This window comes from Empidonax traillii, unplaced genomic scaffold (genome assembly GCF_003031625.1).
Source record: "Empidonax traillii isolate 1590-97213 ecotype Southwest subspecies unplaced genomic scaffold, ASM303162v1 scaffold707:size593822, whole genome shotgun sequence".
NCBI classification, from domain to species: Eukaryota; Metazoa; Chordata; class Aves; order Passeriformes; family Tyrannidae; genus Empidonax; species Empidonax traillii.
This window is the reverse complement of record NW_020955900.1, coordinates 326,427-345,523: the sequence shown is the minus strand read 5'-3', so window position 1 is coordinate 345,523 and position 19,097 is coordinate 326,427. Positions and strand designations below refer to the sequence as shown.

Genomic DNA, 19,097 nt, shown 5'->3' with positions numbered 1-19,097 from the left:
ACATGGATGGAAGAAATCACTTTATGACACTTCCTCATTTTACATGAAAGACATACTAATATGGTGTAACATTTTTAGACAAGTATGGATGGATAATTAATCCCTGCAGCTCTCTGATACTGGTACTTTTCACTCTACTTTAGAAACTAGAAACTTGATATAGGATTGAAAAAATTGCTTTGCAAAAGTCTTTTTCTCTTGCTGCTGATAACGTTATTTCTCACGTGCTTTGATCAACAGAATATTTAGCTAAAGGAAGAGTTTAGAAGTCCCTTCCAAACTTTAAAAAATAGAAATAATATCACAGTATAAAAAATAGCAGGTAGAGAACATGAACAACACACGTTGGAAGTGTCAGATATAAACTCTCTGCCAATTTTTAGTATAGTCTTGCCTGTAGGACTGAGATTTTGCTTTTGTGCCATATTGGAAGCTCAGTGATTTATTCTACTGTGACAACGAGAGATGTACAGAGTTATTTTGTACTAGAATTCAGTCTATTCAGCAGTCATTTAGCTGGAAATGGCATTGCTTTAAGGCAGAGCTTCCTAACTTAGTTTGTACAAGCACTGTCATCAGAGAAAGAGACAGCCCTGCATCATGTCAGTATCAGCAGTGGCAGTAGCAACTTACGGCTGTGTGCAAGGCTGCACATGCACTGTAGGAGATGTGATCCTAGCCCTAGTAAGTCCTCTGCTGGCCTTTGAACACAACATGGAGGAGGAAGAGGTATTTGATCGTTGCCTGTCTCCTCCAGGATTGTTTGGAAATTGCTCCCACTCCATGCACCTTACCTGCAGGTGCTACATTAGCACTGAAATGACACACAGATTTGTAATGCTTGCCATCCTTAGGTTTCCAAACAAAGGCCAGTGAAAGCACCATTGAATACTTAACATCTGCTTTTTGCACATGAGGAAAAAGAGAGATACAGGAAAGTTAAGGTCAACCTCTTCAAAAGCATTGGTTCCTAAGTCTCTTGGGAATCTATCTAAGCTTGGAGTCTAACAAGCTATGGACATTTGTGCTCAAGTGACCTAAATGGAAACTCATTCCGAGACCCATCTTTCTTCACAAAACCATACCTGTCCCTGCAGCACATAGTGATTGTTGTTCATGCAAACACAATATACTGAAATGCGCAACATACTCTTGAACTTTTAGCGTCTGAAAACTCCTTTGATGTTCAGAAATGTTTCCAGTTCTTAAGAGGGAACCACTAGATAATTGACAATGACAGAGTCTCATAAGGTTTTGAAAAGCAGACTTTATTTAATAGGCACATCATTGCTTTAATAGCACTGGGCTGCACAGCTCGCTTCACCATTTGTAAATGGTTTTTTTTGATTACATTGCATTTCCTCAGTGTCGGTAGGATTCAAGTAAAAAAATTACTGCTTTTACTTCTCTGTCATTTCTCAAGATGGAAAAAGAACAGTAAACAACTAGCACACAGGAGCAGAATGCAGACAGAACTGCCTGTGACGCAGTAGAAGACAAACTGAATTTTTTGTACTGAACAGTTAAAGCTGCAAGACAACCACACTACGTTTGCTCAGATGGGAGTTTGCAATATGCAGGATAGAGATGAATGTTGCCTACTAATACACATAATAATGCGTTCTTATACTGAGAAACAAATACTGTCCAACACAGACAAGAATGAGGGTTTCAAAACAAAAACAGCTCACATGAAATTAGCTTCCTTCTTATTTCTGATTATAAAAGTTGTACTCCCTCAGCTGTAAAAGTTAAAGGCCTAAAAGAAATGTACTGCTTACAGAACTCTAAACCTGCAATTTAATCAGCTTTCCCCCCCTATATTACAATCCATTGTGACAAAAGCATAGCATTCTGGATTATTTTTGTAATTAAGTAGTTTACTTGGTTGTTACATTTCTTCCCTGAAAACTGCATTTTAATATTTTATTAAATTCCACCAGTAGAAGCATACAAAATCAGAAATCATGAGAGGAAAATAATATTGCTCTACAAAAGAAAAAAGCATGACTTCTAACATACTTGTACGAACATTGTAAAAGAAGCGCATATGGCATTGAAACATTTTGAAAATGGATAAATATTTTGTGAGTTTCAATGTTCTTAGGTTTTACATTCTATTTTTTGAATGGATGTTTTCAAGGTTACTATCTTGCGATTTTTTTAAATATATTTTAATATATTTTCTAGCATTGCATAGGACAGACAACCTAAAACCAACAAGGCAGATATCTAGCGTGCTGCACACTTCAGTATACACCAGTTAGTTACTAGCACTTTACACTGACGGTACCCTACTGTGTTTGTAAAACTTGTTTTTAAATCAGCTTGTCAAAGCTTTTGAGAAGCAATAAGGTGGGTATTTTTAGTGTCTACCACGAATGAGGCCAATTACAGAATCAGAGGTCGCTCTCTCCGTACAGTGCTGATGAAAAGGAGGTGTAATCCAGAGCCCCGGGAACAGAGCCTGGGCCGGTGTACGGAGGCATTCTCTTGATGCAGTACTGAGCCTGCTCAGGAGGCAGCTCTCGGCGCAGCTCATCTGCCAGGATATAAGGCTGGGAGGGGGAAAAGCATTGACAATTTAAGTACATATTCTTCAAAGACACAATATATTATTTTTTTTTCTGTAGCTGCCACTAATAAATTTGGACATTCTGCCTATTTTTCTGAGACCAGATATTTTCCCTGGTAAATTCCATCCCTAATTATGAGTCGAAGGGGACAGGTCTACCAACAAACTGATTAGGTCAAAATGCAGTGTGGGGGTGTGTGACTGCACATTACCTACCAAGCACTGTGCAGCCACGGGTAGGCTGCTATTCATACAGCTCATCCCTGCAGAGTCAGTATCTCAGCAGTGCACTACTGCCCCTTCTGCAGTGACAGGACAGACACAGGTGCTTCCTGTTAGTTTCAAGGTTCTAATATATGTGTAGTGAAAGATGCATTCTTGTTCTTAATGGTTTGCATTTATGATCTGAGGGATACCCTCTGTTAACAGACTTGACGTTCCTTAAAATAGCAATGTAATAAAAACCATTTTTTCCTGAGACCTTTTGTGAGACTGTCTTCCACATGAATTGCTAGTGAGTACATGTCTGGAATTCAAAATGTGGTCCACATTAACTGAGATCACAAAATCAATACAAACAGGCAGAATGAGAAAATCAATAGAGCGAGCTTGGGCAAATAGACCTGTACTGCTGTGATCTCTCCTTTCTGCACAGCACAGGACTGTTTTCCTGGTAGCACTGCTTATGGCCCTGATTCCTCCGGAAGCTCTTGTGTTGCCATTATACACCCTCTCATATTTATACAACACTCACCAGTGGATATGGCAGTGGGGAGGAAAGTATGCCAAATTCAGGAGCTTCCTCCCCAAACCCTTGTATTCTGCACCCATTTTAGCTGAGAGTCTTGGTTTCAATCAAAACGAAATAGCAAGTGCTTTCTCTAAAGTCTTACAAACCGCAAACAAAGCTTCACTATTACTGAAGGGCTTGTATAAGAAGGGCTAAAGAGGAAAGCTGTTGAATCCTTACAGCCAGCAGCATGGTGACTGACCTTATCTGAAGCCAGGATTCTGAAGGAAGCTATCACTTGCTCAGCCGTGTCTGTGTCTGCCGTTTCTCTGGTCATGAAGTCAATGAAGGACTGGAAAGTGACGGTTCCTTGCCCGTTGGGGTCAACCAGAGACATGATTCGGGCAAACTCAGCTTCACCCTTTCACAGAATCCAAAACAAGAACTGGTCACCATAATATCAATCTCCAGCAGCCCGAACTTCCCATGAACCAGTCCAAACCACTGGTTACTGACCCTTTAAAGCATTTTCTTGACTTAGGAACATCAACATCAGAGTCGATGAAATCCGGGATCTTAAATGCCCATCCCTCTTTTGTAAAAGGGACTGTGCTTTTGAAAACTGTATCCTTTGTCCTAACTACCGAGTATGTACCTTTCAATTAACTGTCTTCAGCTTCTCTCCCTCCCACCCTCCCTCAATGCCTGTTTAACTTGTTTTAACTTAACACTTCATTTTCCACCTCATCCTAAAACCATGGTAAATTTAGGTACCACACAGGAAGGTGAAACAATATCCCAAGAAGCAACGTACTTGCAGACCCACTGAACTAAGAGAGGGAACAATTCTGAAAATTTCATGAGAAATACATGACAATTTAACTAAGGATAAATCCTTTTGTTTGGGTGAATTTGGGAGGAAATTTTTAGAATAAATAATTGAAGCAAAGAAAATGCAACTCCCATAGCAAGTTTATGAGAGCTAAACAGTATCAAACTCATTCTTCATCATGCAGACAGAAAAGGATAAATTAAAAAAAAAAATTTAGTAACTGCTAATTTCAACTTTTAAAGTTTCCTTAATTCAAAGAGCAATGCATTGGACCACGGAATACAGTTTTCAAGTGTCTACTTTTACTGTTAACTTCCCTTTAACCATTTGAAGTTAGAGAAAAAACAAAGAAACAAGAAAATAGTATCTATGTGTAATTATGTTAGTATTCTGTCTAAACAAGCTTTAGTGTTGCTGTGGTTAACATTATAGCTATTAGCGGAATCCGTTGATATTGTTTCTTAAAACTCATACCAAATCGTAACCCATTGAAATTAAGCAAGCTCTGAAATCATCATGGTCCATCAATCCATTCTTCCTCTATTGACCAAAACAATGTAAGGAATATAGAAGGGAGGGTTTGAAGAATCCAAGGCAATTTCCGGAGAGATGACGAGTTTAGATCATTGGCATATTGGATCCAGTGCATGAACAGTATTCATTGATGTTGCCCGATCAGGTCACGAGAATCATCATCAGTTTTAAAGGAGGAAGAAGTAACTAACATATTACACACAGGGAACAGACATTTTCACCACAAAAAGCAATATCAGGAAAGGTCGGGGGGAGATGAGGGAGGAGATGAATGGGACAAGAATACAGAGAACACAACCATGGAAGACAAAGAGAAGGGCAAGGAGAAAAGTTTGTTACTAAACTAGTCAAACTCAGGAGATGCTCAAGCTGCCTGCCTGATATGAAATGTCTTTGAAAGGTTCTGCATGGAATCTGTAGTGGCTATAAGTATAGTAAAAAAACAGTCACGTACTTCACTCCAAGGCCAGGGTAGGTACATTATGAGAGCTGTTTGCTGGCATATGGGAAATAAGTACAGGGATTTTCTTTCTGACTGCTGGCTGTCAAGACCTGGGCTACAGCAGAGATATGCATACTGGCTTAAAGGATGAGATTTACAAGACTTAGAAGGAGGTCAGTTGAAGACCTTGTATAAAATGAGGTTGCTTATTTTCCAGGCAATAACGTGTCTTCGACATGCTGGACTGAAAGCTGAGTAAACATTAAATGGCCTGACGGTAAGAAGGTAACTGTTTCCTCTGTGCTGTGATATAATGCAGCGGTTTAGAGAGAACTGTGTCATCCACAATCTGGATAAAGCATAGGAGAACTTGTACTGAGTCTGAGGAAAGAAAAACTGGGAAAAGTCTGAGTGCAAGAAGCATAGGAGCTCCCCTGGGTATCTAGTTGGGTCCAAATAAAACATCTAAAGCCAAGTGAAAGAAACAAACTGCATATAAACCACACAGAAAAATACAGCTTCAAGTGATGCTGACAGTCCATCTAATCCAGTTGTTTTCCCAGATGCAGGATGTTTTCAAAGCATTAAGACCAATAGACTGGAGTTTAAACACACAATCTCTTTGGCTGTTATACTGGCCTGTTTGAAAACAGAATTATATCAGCTTCCTCTACCTGCAAGTCATTTCCAACCTGTCCTAGACTGATGAGGCAGGCTTTAAATTCATCAGACTGTAGATTGTGAGACTCGTCCTAGCATCCCATCACAGGTCATGCATTTGAGAAGGTGGAAGGAAAGAAAAAAAAGTCACAGATCAGGTTAGTTGGTTAGTAAAGAACATTCTATTCTTGTATTAATAATCACATTTTTACAGAATTTCATGGAAATGTATGTCAGCATATTGCAATGAATTACCCGAAAAGCGCACAGGTTTTGCAATTGCATGCTTTAGTGGTTTTCTTAGTGAAAGAGGGTCCTCACTTCAACTGAAGAGTTAAAACTCTGCTTCCTCCACAGGGTTTGTTTTGGGTTTTTTAAACGTTTTTGCTGACAAGGCAGTTTTAATTCTGTTGAACTGCCTGCCATTTGCTTCCTTCATTTTCTATTGTCATGCTTTGTATGTGAGATGCAATAAAAATATCACTGAATCTGATATTTTCCCTACTCAGTTACTATTACTTCACTCTTGATCTGATAATATTACTTAATATACATATCTCAAAAGAGAGAAGTACAAAATAAATTTTTAATCGGCAACTTATTTTCAGTTATCTGTCTTCTTTAATAATCTATATATTGAGGTTTTGCTTTGAAAACTGACTTTTAAAAAGCCACCCTGAATTCCAGGTTGAGTGGCTTCTAGTAACACCACATCAAACTGAACTAATTTTTTCTTTTTTTTTTTTTTTTCCCAATATTTTTTTCTATTTTGCAGGTTAAAAAATTCACACTAAATTCTTAAAAACAGACTGGCTTGCCTTTTTCTTCCTGTTCATATACAATGTGTACTATCAGAGGGCTACTTTAGACTGAGCATAAGTACAATTAAAAAGATGTTCTAAGATGAAAAATTATTACCCTTATTGATTTTACAGTCATTTTGGAAAAGATCCAAGTTTTTCTGTCTTCTACATATTTGCCTGGTAGATGAATAATTTATTTTTAAAAATTTCTTTATAGCTATGCATAAGTAAAATTATAGGAGTTTTAACAAATGCACTGGGCTTATTCAATATACTAATAGGATGAAGTGGTGCTTTATTAAGTTAATAACACCATGCATTTTTGAAATATCATGCTGTTATTGACTCCCTCTGTGTCAACATCCACCAGATCCATAAAGGGAAGATGAAAAATAACAGCGGGAAGTCAATGAAGAGAAAAAAAGCGAAGTTACAAATCTGGAGCAGCATTTAGTTAAAAGCCATAATCACAGTAAACTTTTTATCCTTTAATATTTCCATTTTATAGGATAATTCCTGCTACAAAGCATTCAAAATGGCTTATTTTATCACTCTGAAAATGTTAATCTACATTGCTTTAAAACTTTCCAAAACCATCCTGGAGACAGGCTATGGCAGGTCACACCAGGGGTGAAGTTATTTCTAATTTACCTTATTTCTAAAACCAAAGATACTATTATGTGACTGCAAATAAAATGATATAAAAAATGGGAGCTAAGAGCCAAACCCTGTCATCCATCTCTAGCAGCTGTTGGTAGAGGACTATGAGCTACTTGACTCCTCCGGGGGGGGTCGGTGGTCAGTGAGTGCATGAGCTCACTGTCCTGGCACACAGGGCCGTGGGAGTCATGCAAGAAGCAGCAAAGGGCAGATGGGAGTGAGAGGACAGCACATCCACCAAGAAACCATTTGCTTTGGGAGAGAAGTGCAGTGGTTGTGCTGGAGCTCAGAACTGTCATCTGGTTAAGTGGGACTCCCTAGTGAGTGTCCAAGTAGTTGTGCCAAGTGCTATAGCAGGTTTTCACATTCTAGTAGGGAAATATTCTTTTCTAAGCTCCACTGTAAGTGGCCTAAAAAGGCATCTTTGCCTTTAGCAGTATATCAGAGTTTCAAGGGATTCAAGATGTGTTTTGTAATTAAGGCATAGATCAAGCCCGTGCAAAGGCTTTCTCATTCGAAAATAGCTCATGCTATTTATTTTTATTGTTTGTAGACCAACATTAGGCACTGAAATTCATTTTTTAAAGCACATAAATAACTTTGCCGTGTTCATCTTTTCCTGCCAATACAAAGTAAAACACTGAAAACTCACTTCATGTTTTATTATTAGTCCCCAGAAATCTTTTCCCTCCTCCTTGTGATTTATATTTGGTCTTATAAAACAAGTGAGCTTCTGAGTCAAACTAATCCATTCTTAAGAATGTCCTTCATTTTCCTGAATGCTAATTGACTTGCATAAGCCTGAATACGTGGTTCCTTTAATAGGGAGCTGTTGTTTTTCTGTTAGTAAAATATAGGGTGGTATGATGCTATTGTTCATCACGCAGACCTCCTACTTGAAATCTGCAGTTTGCACAAAAATCAATAGTAGAATATGTTAGCAGCCATTAGGATATTGCAGGCAGAGCAGCTGCAGATATTTTCTCTCATACTTCACAATCTTATTTAGAATTTACTAAATATACTTAATATGAAAAAGGAATCCCTGCATATAAAGACTTTAAAACCAGTGACTGACAATGTTGTCTGTGTGGTGTCCCAGTTTGGCTGCATACCATTATTCAGCTATGCACCATTTTGAACACTTCTAAGCTGCTTCTGTGATTCAGACATTGTGTCCCACTTTCTCTTTTTTAGTCTGTGCAGTCACATTAAGGAAGGAAATAGCAGCACTGCTAAAGATTTATATTTATACCTACAACTAGACCGTGCCCTCAGGCACAGCCTCCAGCAAGGAGTAATGGGAAAGCAGCGGCATCCTCAGGAATAACCTCTGGGGGACCAGCCTGTGTACCTGCCTTTGGAAACACAAGAGGGCTGCCCCCTTGACCCAAGGGAGAGAGCATATTTACCTTTACAAAGGTGACTTGTAAAGCTTTCTGTGCCAGCACATCTCTGCTGGTGAATGCACTGAAAGAAACAGAACTCTTCCTGCCCTTGTAATTCTTACATGCACGGTGCCCGCTTACTAATGCCATTTTGAGAATCGGGGACATGTAGCCCTCCCCCAAAAAAGTTGTAAAATGCTGAGGAGCTTTCTTTCAAATATTTGAGATGTAGAAGACATTTAAAACTATTCTCCCAATTATTTATTAAAACTATTCTCCCAATTATTAATATATTTCTTAATATGTGCAGTATTAAGTCACATAATGGATTATGAACTGTAACATTTTTATTTTTTTAATACATTCTTCCTGGGGAGGAAGATAGAGGTTCCTTCCACAGATTTATAAGCAAAGAAAGTTGTTTCTAGAAGCACTCTATAAAACATTAGATTTATGTATACTCAAAAAATGTCCTTTAAAATGGGGAAGGAAGTACTCTGCATATTAGTACTTTGCTGACATCCTCAACACAGACTGAGAGTCAAACATTAAGAAATGTCTTAAATTGGAGAAATGCCACAGAATCAGAGCTATAGCATGCATAAATGACTCTGTTGTCCTTAGATATTTAAAGCCTCCTTGTCAGAGACCGTATTAATTTTTGGGATCCTCTTTGGCTATTCATCCTTGTGAGCAGCAGTCCAGTTCTTTCAGTGTATGTTTTAAACTGCATCAGGCATTCAGATATGCTGCTAAGTGCAACAGAATTTTTACATATACTGTTAATTACATCTGACATGGAAAAGACAGTATTTTTCGTATTAGTGCTTACGTATAGATAATCCAGTTTAATCTTCATTTCTATTTAAGGAAGTCAAATCCATAGAAGAATCCATTACTGCCTTCACTGTCTAACTTCCAAGTTAAAATTCTTCATTATTTTGTGTAAGCTGACGTGACTCTGAAGCACCCTGAGTTTCCTCTATTCACCAACACTAAATATTCATGTGTGCAATGACATAGGAAAGATAGAAAAATGAAAACATGTTTGTTCAATATCTCCTTCTAGCCTGTGTAGATTGAGTTGCACCTGTCCATTAAGTAACAGTGCAATTTAATCCGTATAAGATTCTCTTTTACCAGTGTTTCTGCTATCTGTCCCCTGCAGAAAGCCTGGCTTGATGGCTGGGTGGTTTTAGAGCTTACCTTCTTCCTTTCTTTAACTTGCTTATGCTACAGAGAACGTTACTGTTGCCCTGTCAGAAGTCCTCCTAGACTAGTTTCCTATGTCTGATGCTGACGGAAGGGATCTACTAAAGAGAGCATTTGCAAAAGGGTCTTTCCCTTCCGTAATCCTTCCAGACCTCTCTTTTAAGGCCATTGGATTGTATCTGAAATGGGGGAAGGCAAGGTCTACAGCTAAACTTGCAGTCCAGGCCCAGGTTATTGAGGCCACAGAAACAAATGAGGATGAATCATGAATGATAGATGAATTATCTGTCTCCTTACGCCTCTGACCCAGCCACTCAGGCTTCCTGCAACAGAAGCCAGGGCAGAAGGAGCACAGCCTGAAGCCATGAGTCATTATAGCCTGGGGAAAGGAGAGAGTCAGAGATAGGTGAGAATCTGGGAGCTGGGAAGCAATTTTTGTGTTACACATTATTGTCGTAGCCCATCTCCAGTGTGCTGCCAGCTGTGTGGCATGATCACCCTGTTCCACGTCATGCAGACTTTCCTAAGGCCTTGATCTATTGTATCCTTTGGTATCTCAGAGTCTTATTGCATCTGCAAAGCCTACAAATCCATAACAATAGGGCCAGTTGGTGTAGGATTTAGCTTTTCCCTTCAAGACATTGCAAGGCACCAAGAGATGGCCACAGTATCTCCTCAGCCTTGCTGCAAGGGTGCCAGAGTGTTCACTCATCTGTGAACTACAAAGGTACAGGGATCCTACAAATAGCAATCCAGTCTAAGATATACCAGGATTCAGTCACTTTGCTTCCTTATTTTTAGGGAGCTGTCAAGGCTTTGTGCAAAGTTCTTGGTTTCCTTTATTGGGGTCTCTCAATTACTGGCGTGTAATTTATCCAGGCCTGGTACTCTGTCTGCTTTTAATAGCTCTAATTGCTCAGTTATCTGCTCCAGTGCATTGGGAAAGCCATTTAGTATGCTACATCCTTCCACCCCAGGAAATTTATCTCTGTTTCTGTGATATTATCTTCTGCTTCCTTAGAAAATACAAAATAAAAAAAGAATTATGCTGCACTAGGATCACATTAAGATTTTTCCATAAAATCCATTCCTGGTTCATGTGGAGCTAACTTGCTTATGCTTGTGTGTTTCTTCAGAAAGCAGAGGTTTGGCAATTCTGTTCTTCTTTCAAAACAGTTAAGGGTATTCTAAAGAATATTTAGCAAACCAAGACTGTCAGTACCCAATGGATATCAAGTGCAAGTGCAGGTGTGGGTAACCAGTTTGATAGAGCTGGACAAACGGGATGTCAGTGAAAACAAAGTGGCATTTTGCTATAGCCTGAAATGATTTGAAGAAGCTGACTCACGTGACAACAAATTATAACTCAAGAGTTCTGCACAGACTGCTAAGTACAGCAATCTGTACTGGTAAAAAGACAACAGCTCGGTGCTGCATTATGGTAACCTTTTTTCAGTCCTTGAACTGTGAACTTAGTTTTGAAGGTGGTTTCATGTGAGCACAGAGCCATCAAAGCTAGCTCATGTACACACTGTTCTCCAGTTGGGAAATTCAGATCCCTGTCTGCATGTATTTTGCTATTGTCTCTATTAGTAGTTATCTTTTTAATTCTCTGACCCTATGAATACTGCATAACTTATAGAGGTAAGTTTCTTCACAGTAGTGTTTTCCTTCCTACCTTTTTATTCATCAATATTAAGGTAACTGAAAAAAATAACAGCCTCTTATTTCCCACATGCAGCCAGAAAAATAAAGGATATTCCTGGACAGCTATCAGTGCCCCTACAAACATATTTCTAGGGAGGTAAATTGTGATTCAAAGAAAAAAAAAACCTGTAATCCAGATTACATCTGAATTTAATGAGATGTAAGCAAACAGCATAGAACACGCTGTACTGTCTTAAAAGTTTGGGTTTTGCCAAAACACACAGATTTCTTCAGTTCTAGTTGTTATTTGAACAAATACTAAACCATATTAGCACAACTATAATTCTGCATTATATTTAAAGAGTAAAAATTCATCTTTAATTTATCTGTACAATGCTATTAGGTTGTGTGGGTCCCTGAGCAACCTGATCTAGTGAATGTCATCCCTGCCCATGGTGAGGGTGTGGAAATAGATGATCCTTAAGGTCCCTTCCATCCCAAGCCATTCTATGACTTTATAAGGCTATAAATTCTTCCTTAACTGAACTTTTTTTTTCACCTTTAAAAAGAGCCCATTTCTACTGCATTTGCAGTTTTTTAAAAAGGCTTACATTTGGAATGAGAAGAAACTCACTTTCAGGAAGAATAAAGATTGCTAGCTGAGAAAAGCAGGAGTACTGTACCCTGTCAAAATGATTGAATGATGCTCTGAAGTCATTCATTTGTTCCTGGGTGATACCCTTGGCATCTCTTGTGAGGATCTGAGTCTCAACCTCGTTGATAGTTCGAGCAATGGTGGTAAGCAGGAGCTCCCATCCAACGCGGATGTGCTATGAGAGGGAAAACACTGATTTATTAGAGAATCAAATATATTCTTCTGAGAGTATAAAAAGTACCATAAGAAAAAAATCAGCTCTAAGTATTTATGTGATGCATTTCCCATACCATTAGCTTTGTATAATGACAAAGGATCACTAAAAATAAAAACGGCCTTCAGAAAAATAGAGAACTAGTTTCTAAAATGGGTGCTTCTTCACTAAAAGTGAAAATAAATGAAAATAAAACAAGTCTTATGAGATTATCATAAAACCTGCCAAATTTCATCCTTTGTGGCAGTATCTTCATATCAGGGAAGGTAGTTACACAGCAGAAGAGGGCAGAGTAAACTAACAAGTACAAAAGGGAGTAAATGTCTACCTCCATAGTATAGTTGGTGTGCTTGTTGTCAAACACCAGGGCTTCTTGTATAAGCTGATGATCTCCTTCCAGTTTGTCAATGTTGTGTTTATAATTAATGATATTGTGCTCATATTGCTTCAGCTGATTCATCTGGTCCTCCAAAGGCCCTGTCATTTCAATAGAACTGCGGGCGATTTCCTGTCAGAAGAAACAAAGACACCCCCCAGTCCCGCAAAATTTAAGCTTCCGATTTGCTAATTTGACCAACTTTAACATAAATACATTGTATTTTCATACTAAGAAGCAATAGTAATAAAGCATTCGAACAGTGGAGATGAGAAATTTTACTGTAGAAAACACATTTCAAAAGAAATGTGGCACATTTATATCTGGCATCAGTATTGAGACTCCAGTGATCTTAGTATCTTTTCTACAAAAAGCATAAACTAAACAGTGATTGTTTAGTGATTGATTTTTCAAAGCTGAATCTCCTGCTCACCATCAAGGTACCACTTGTACAAGATTCCACAGTTTTAAAAATCATCTTAACAGGTGTTAGAGAGTTCAGGATCAAACACCTGGTAAACTATCATGGACTTTGCTGTTGCCCTGTGTATAAAGTAGAGATAAAAAAATATAAACCACTTTGTTCATCAGCTTCTGCATGAGAGTCTGACACGCACCTCCATCTTGGTCTGGATCCACGGCCCGATGACATTGGCCTGAGCAGCAAACTGGCGGCGCAGGCGCTCGTTGGCGTGTTGGCGGGCTAATTCCTCCTGCAAGGATTGATCCCTCTGAGGCACCAGCTGCTTCACCTGTTACAGTGGGAAAGTACTCAGTGTGAGTAGGCACAGTCAAACAGTTTAAAAATAAACGGAACGAATAAATCTGCAGTGACTAATTTTTGTTATTGGCCTAAAGGTCGATATCAGAAGAACAAGCCAGAATCATGATCACTATTTTATTTACAAATTCTTTGCTGACATAAGAAATCAATAACATGGTCTTGGGCAGCCTGACCAGAGAGACTGAAATGAAGAGAGGAGAAATTCTCACTTCTGGCTGGATTCAAGTTCAAGACAATTATTTCCCTTGAACTGCTGTTAGAGCAGTTACTTTGTTTTTCTTTTGAAATATGGGTGATTTTACAATCTCTAAGTAATTGTTCTAAGAACAACTGGTGCAAAACATTTTATTTGAGCACAGCCATTATGATAGGATAACATGAGACATGTTCTGTTCCACCATGTGTATCTGAAGGTCTCTAATTCATTGCAAATGCTTTTATTTGGCTTATCCTTCTGAATTGCCCAGGGGAATTCTGACCTTAGTCCTTACTGCTTGGTTTTTATGGTCCATTGAGGGTGTGTTCTTGTCCATGTAAGTTTATGTAATTCTAAACTCTACACAATAATTTACCTTCAGCATATTATCTGTCTTGGTTCCTAATTAAATAAAGTTTATGGGATTGCTCTAGGAGCCTCTCTTTAATCCCTCTCCAGTAATTTTCAATTGCCAGTACCAATTTCAATCTAATTGGACAGAACATTAAGGGTCCCAAAAATGCTAATTTTATATAACATTTATGAAAAGCAGCATCTGGGTCGAAAAGACACACAAACTACTGCTTATACTAAGAGAAAGAATACAATAATTTTCTGTTCTTTTAACAGCACCTTCTGGCCAGCCACCAGCTCTGCATTAGCCTCAACACATGCTTCTCTTGCCCTGCCAAAAGCCAAGGAGGACACAGGTAATACTGAGTGATGGGAGCAAGGGATATTGTGAAGCGAGCCTGGCCAACAGAAGGGGTAGCATAAGGTACTGCAGAAAGTTCATTCTGGCATTTGATGATCTAGAATAATTTAGAGATTTATTTTAAAGGTCTCTGAATATTCTCAGTATTCCTGAACTAGAACACTGTGTTACAATGCCCTTTATGTATTTAGCATACATTACCTTTTCCCACTTGCTGCGAATCTCGTCGACAGTAACAGTGCTGTAAGGGTTGGTTGCACTTATTCTCATGCTGTAACTCTGGATAACTTTTTCAACTTCATTCTGGATCGACAGTATGGCCTGTCTTTCACCATCTGCCTCTGGCAGAGTTGCTTTAAATTGATCGTGTGCAGAGATCAAACTCTAAAATCAGAAACAGAGAGGGAAACCATGAAAATTTTAACCTTTCTTCCAACATCTGGAACATGTGCTGTAAATAAACACAGCTCCTCTCTCAGCCTCTCAAACATCCTGTCAACACGTATCTGTAGATACAGGAAATAATACATTTAGATACATATACGCGACAGCCCTCATGGACTTTATCAGGACAATTGCTTCTTCCATGACCTCTGGAATATGTTTTCATACCGATAAAGACCTCTATTTATAATAGAGCAGATGTAGCCCATGACAAAGAAAAATGTCAAGACAGATATGGGTATTTTTCTTACAATTGTTCTACTCTCCCAGAAGGAAAGTCTTCCTTTCTTCTTTTCCCTAAGCCTTTAAGCAAAAAAACACATTTACCTGAATTTCCTCTATACTATGAACAATAAACATGTCCTGTAGGTCTTCCATAGCACCTTCCATCCAGTTGTTGAAAGGAGCAGCTCTTTTGGCAAACTCCAGGTGAAGCTGATCGATTGTTTCAAGCAATTTCTCCGTCCTCTGTACAGGTTGGGAAAAGTACATTCCTTTGTTACTAGGGCAAGTGCTCCACACAACACACATACCCACCCATGCACAAAGTCATGCCTTGTCTTTTCAAAAGCATTTGATTGCACTGACTGATTTCACCACCTGCTTTGAGGATTCCCACTCAAGGCAAGAGGACTAATTGCAGTATAGATACTTTCATATATCTAACACATTAAAAGGGGTGAATGTATGCCTTTGAAGTATAACAACTGATATTTTAAGTATTTTAAGATCTATCTGCAAATGAATTTAAATCTGCTAATCTCGATTTAGTAAATTTAGTAATTTCTTGTAAGTACAAAAAGGAAGAGTTAGACACATGTTTTCCACCTTGGCATACACGTCTGTGACTTCCTCTTTTCCTAAGAAACAAGGTTTTGGAAAGTAACTCAGTGCTTTGGAATACTTACTATCAAAAAATTAACCCACTGATGGCCAGATAGGTACGAAAGACTGCAAATTCAGACAAGGATGAAAAGGTAGATAACCAAGGGCTTTTGTTAGCCTTGCTGGACATCATATTCCCACAGAGTGGTGCTACAAACCACATGCCACTTGTTGCTGCTTTAGAACTATCCCTGGCAGCTGAGTACTGTCAAGTCTGCTCTGAGCAATCCAATCTGTTTGCAAATGAAATCACACAAAGATGAAATGGAGATCTGAGGAAAAGGTTTGGATTCCAAAGTGGATGCTCAGTGGCAACATTTCCAGATCTGAAATAAATGGTTCATTTCCCCCTCCCTGCCTCAGCTGAGCGGCTGATCGTTGTTACACAGTTTACCTCCAGTGCCTCTCTCCTTTTCTGAGTGAGTGTTCCCAGGCTGTCCCATTGGTCGCATATCTTTTGGCATCTATCATTGACACTTGCAGCATCGTGGTAGTCTAGTTCACTAAGAAAGAGTGAAGACAAAAATCTGTGTGACTTTCTGAAAGACAGGAGCAGTTGCATTGTCCACATTTCCACAGGCCCTCAGTAATTCTTCCCCTCTTTTTTTGCAGTATTTCTCCTCAAGGCAAGCAAGTGTTGCAGTATAGGAATGTGTGATCTAGACATTCAGCATTTCAAGAAGCACAGCATAGGAACAGGATCAGTCTCCTCTGTTGTGAGAAAAATCAAGTATCCATCTGTGACATCCAGCTATTAAAAGACAATTAAGGTGTCTTAGTCTTTGTCTTAGCTATTCCTGTGGCACAAGTAATTTGATCTCATGAATACCATCATGCTCCAGTCTGGGTGTTTATCAAGTTTCTGAAGATTGGTACAGTTTTAAATTAATTGGCCTGAAATATATATTTTGTTCTAAATAATCCAATGATCCTTTCAATCCTTATATGCTCTGAAAATATTTAACTGAGAAATAAACCTCAGGTGCATTCAAAGCATAATCTATCTCACAGACCTGGCAATATTAATAGGGGCTGCCCAGATCTGAGAGCAATTTTCATCTTCCTTTTCAGGAACTCCTCACAGAGCTACACCACAGAACTGGCTAGTTCAGAGAACAGGGATCTTAAGACCCACATATGCCACCAGCATAACTCAGTGCACCCACAAAGGATGTGGCAGTTACCATTGCTTTTTCACCTACTAAATAGGCTTGTATTATGCTGATAGAAAGAACTATTGTGCCTGAGACTGGAATAAATTTTTAAGGCTCTGTACTGAGATTCTGCGCTGAGTCTGCCTCAAACTGATTTTTTTATTTCGGTGGCAGATAATACCTATCCATAATACAATACATGTGTTTGACACTTTGGAAACTTCGCTTTTATCAATATATCACCATTCACTGAATTCACCTCTTGGCTGCTCCTTGAGGACACTTTGCCCAGTACTAAGCATTGCAGAGATTGTGATTATGTGACACGTGGCAATATGAGGCTCGAATAAGACAGTAAATGCAGATAAAATTTTTTCCCCTTTTTTGAGTATTCTTCCCTAGGCAATTTGTAAGAAGACTGTACAGATCACACTGCCAATAACATAGAGAATCACAGAGGACAAAATGAGAACAGAGGAAGTTTTCCTCTGTGAAGCCAGAAGCTCTGTAGGCCAGAGGCAGTGCTCATGCTTCCTCCACAGAGCAAACTGATTTGGGATGAAGCTGACAAGTATGTGAAACATTCTGTTAAAAAAGGCTTCAGATGTGCTACAATCAATTGACTGTTGAAAGCGAAGAATGGTAAAACAAGTAGAAATAAAATACCATAACAGAATCACAGAAACACAGGAGGGGTCAGGTTGGAAGGGACCACAGTGGGTCGTCTGGTCCAACTTTCCTGCTCAAGCAGGGTCATCCAAGAGCACATTGCACAGAATTGCTGGTTCTTGAATATCTGCAGTGTTGGAGACTCAACCTTTCTGGGCAATATATTCCAGTGCTCAGTCACCCTCACACTAAAGAAATTCTTTCTCATACTCAGATGGAACTTCCCGTGCCTCCGTTTCTGTCCTTTGCCTCTTGTCCTGTTGCTTGGCACCACTGAGGAGAGCCTGGCTCCATCCTCTTGACACCCTCCCTTGAGATACTTAGAGACATTGATGAGGTCCCATCTCAGTTGTTTCTTCACAGGGCTGAACTGGCCCAGCTCCCTAAGCCTTTCCTCATAAGTGAGATGCTCCAGTCCCCTAATCATCTTTGTAGCTGTCTGCTGGACCTGCTCCAGGAGCTCCACGTCTCCGTTGTACTAAGGAGCCCAGAACTGGACACAGAACTCTAGATGTAGCCTCGCCAGGGCTGACTAGAGGGACAGGATCACCTCCCCTGACCTGCTGGGAATGCTCTTCCTAATGCACCCGAGGATACCATTGGCCTTTTTGGCCACCAGGGCACACTGCTGGCTCATGGATAGCTTGTTGTCCACCAAGACCTCCAAATCCTTCTCCGCAGAGCTCGTTCCCCGCAGGTCAGCCCCCAGACTGTGCTGGTGTAGGGGGTTATTTCTTCCCAGCTTCAGGACGCTGAATTTGCCCTTGTTGAACTTCAGACAATTCTTCTCTGCCTAATTCCTCCAACCTTTCAAGATCATGCTGAAGGGCTGCACAGCCCTCTGGGATGTTCACCCACTCCTCCCAACTTTGTGCCATCAGCAAACTTGCTAAGGAGGCATCATCCCCTCCATCCAAGTCACTGATGAACAAGGCAAACAACTCCGGGCCCAGCACTGAACCATGTGGGACACACCACTTGTGACAGGAATCCAACTAGACCCTGTGCCTCTGATTATGACCCCCTGGGATATGCCATTCTGACAGTTCTCAATCCAGCTCACTGTCCACGCATCCTCTTCAGACTTCCTGGGTTTGACCATGAGGATGCTGTGAGACAGTCTCGAAAGCCTTGCTGAGGTCAAGGTAGACAATATCCACTGCTCTCTCCTCATCCATCCAGGTAGTTGCCTCTTCATAGAAGGCAATCAGATTGGTCAAGCATGATTTACCTGACTACTCCTGATCACCTTCTTGTCTTCCATGTGGGTGGACGTGGTCTTCAGAATTTGACACTCCATCACCTTTCCAAGGATTGAGGCGAGGCTGAGTGACTGGGAGTTCCCCAAGTCCTCCTTCTTGCTGTTTTCAAAGACTGGAGTGACATTTGCTTTCTTCCAGTCCACAGGTACCTCTCCTGATTACCATGGACTTCCAAGGACAATTGTGAGAGGCCTCTCTATGGTGTCCACCAGCTCCTTCAGCACTTGTGGGTGCATCCCATCAGGGCTGATAGACTTCCA

At 39.8% G+C, this 19,097-nt stretch overlaps 1 protein-coding gene across 1 annotated transcript in view; it reads right to left on the bottom strand.

Annotated features, from left to right (window-relative positions):
* Positions 1-1,247: 1,247 nt before the first annotated feature.
* Positions 1,248-19,097, bottom strand: part of ACTN2 (actinin alpha 2) — a 67,391-nt gene continuing 49,541 nt past the window's right edge. Inside the window, exons 13-21 of the mRNA XM_027900092.1 lie at positions 16,147-16,255; positions 15,195-15,335; positions 14,625-14,807; positions 13,346-13,480; positions 12,681-12,860; positions 12,167-12,313; positions 4,612-4,677; positions 3,568-3,726; positions 1,248-2,558 (exon numbers count right to left, since the gene is read on the bottom strand). Of these exons, the coding sequence (XP_027755893.1) occupies positions 2,400-2,558; positions 3,568-3,726; positions 4,612-4,677; positions 12,167-12,313; positions 12,681-12,860; positions 13,346-13,480; positions 14,625-14,807; positions 15,195-15,335; positions 16,147-16,255 (1,279 nt within the window). The 3' untranslated portion in view covers positions 1,248-2,399. The remainder of the gene's footprint in view (positions 2,559-3,567; positions 3,727-4,611; positions 4,678-12,166; positions 12,314-12,680; positions 12,861-13,345; positions 13,481-14,624; positions 14,808-15,194; positions 15,336-16,146; positions 16,256-19,097) is intronic.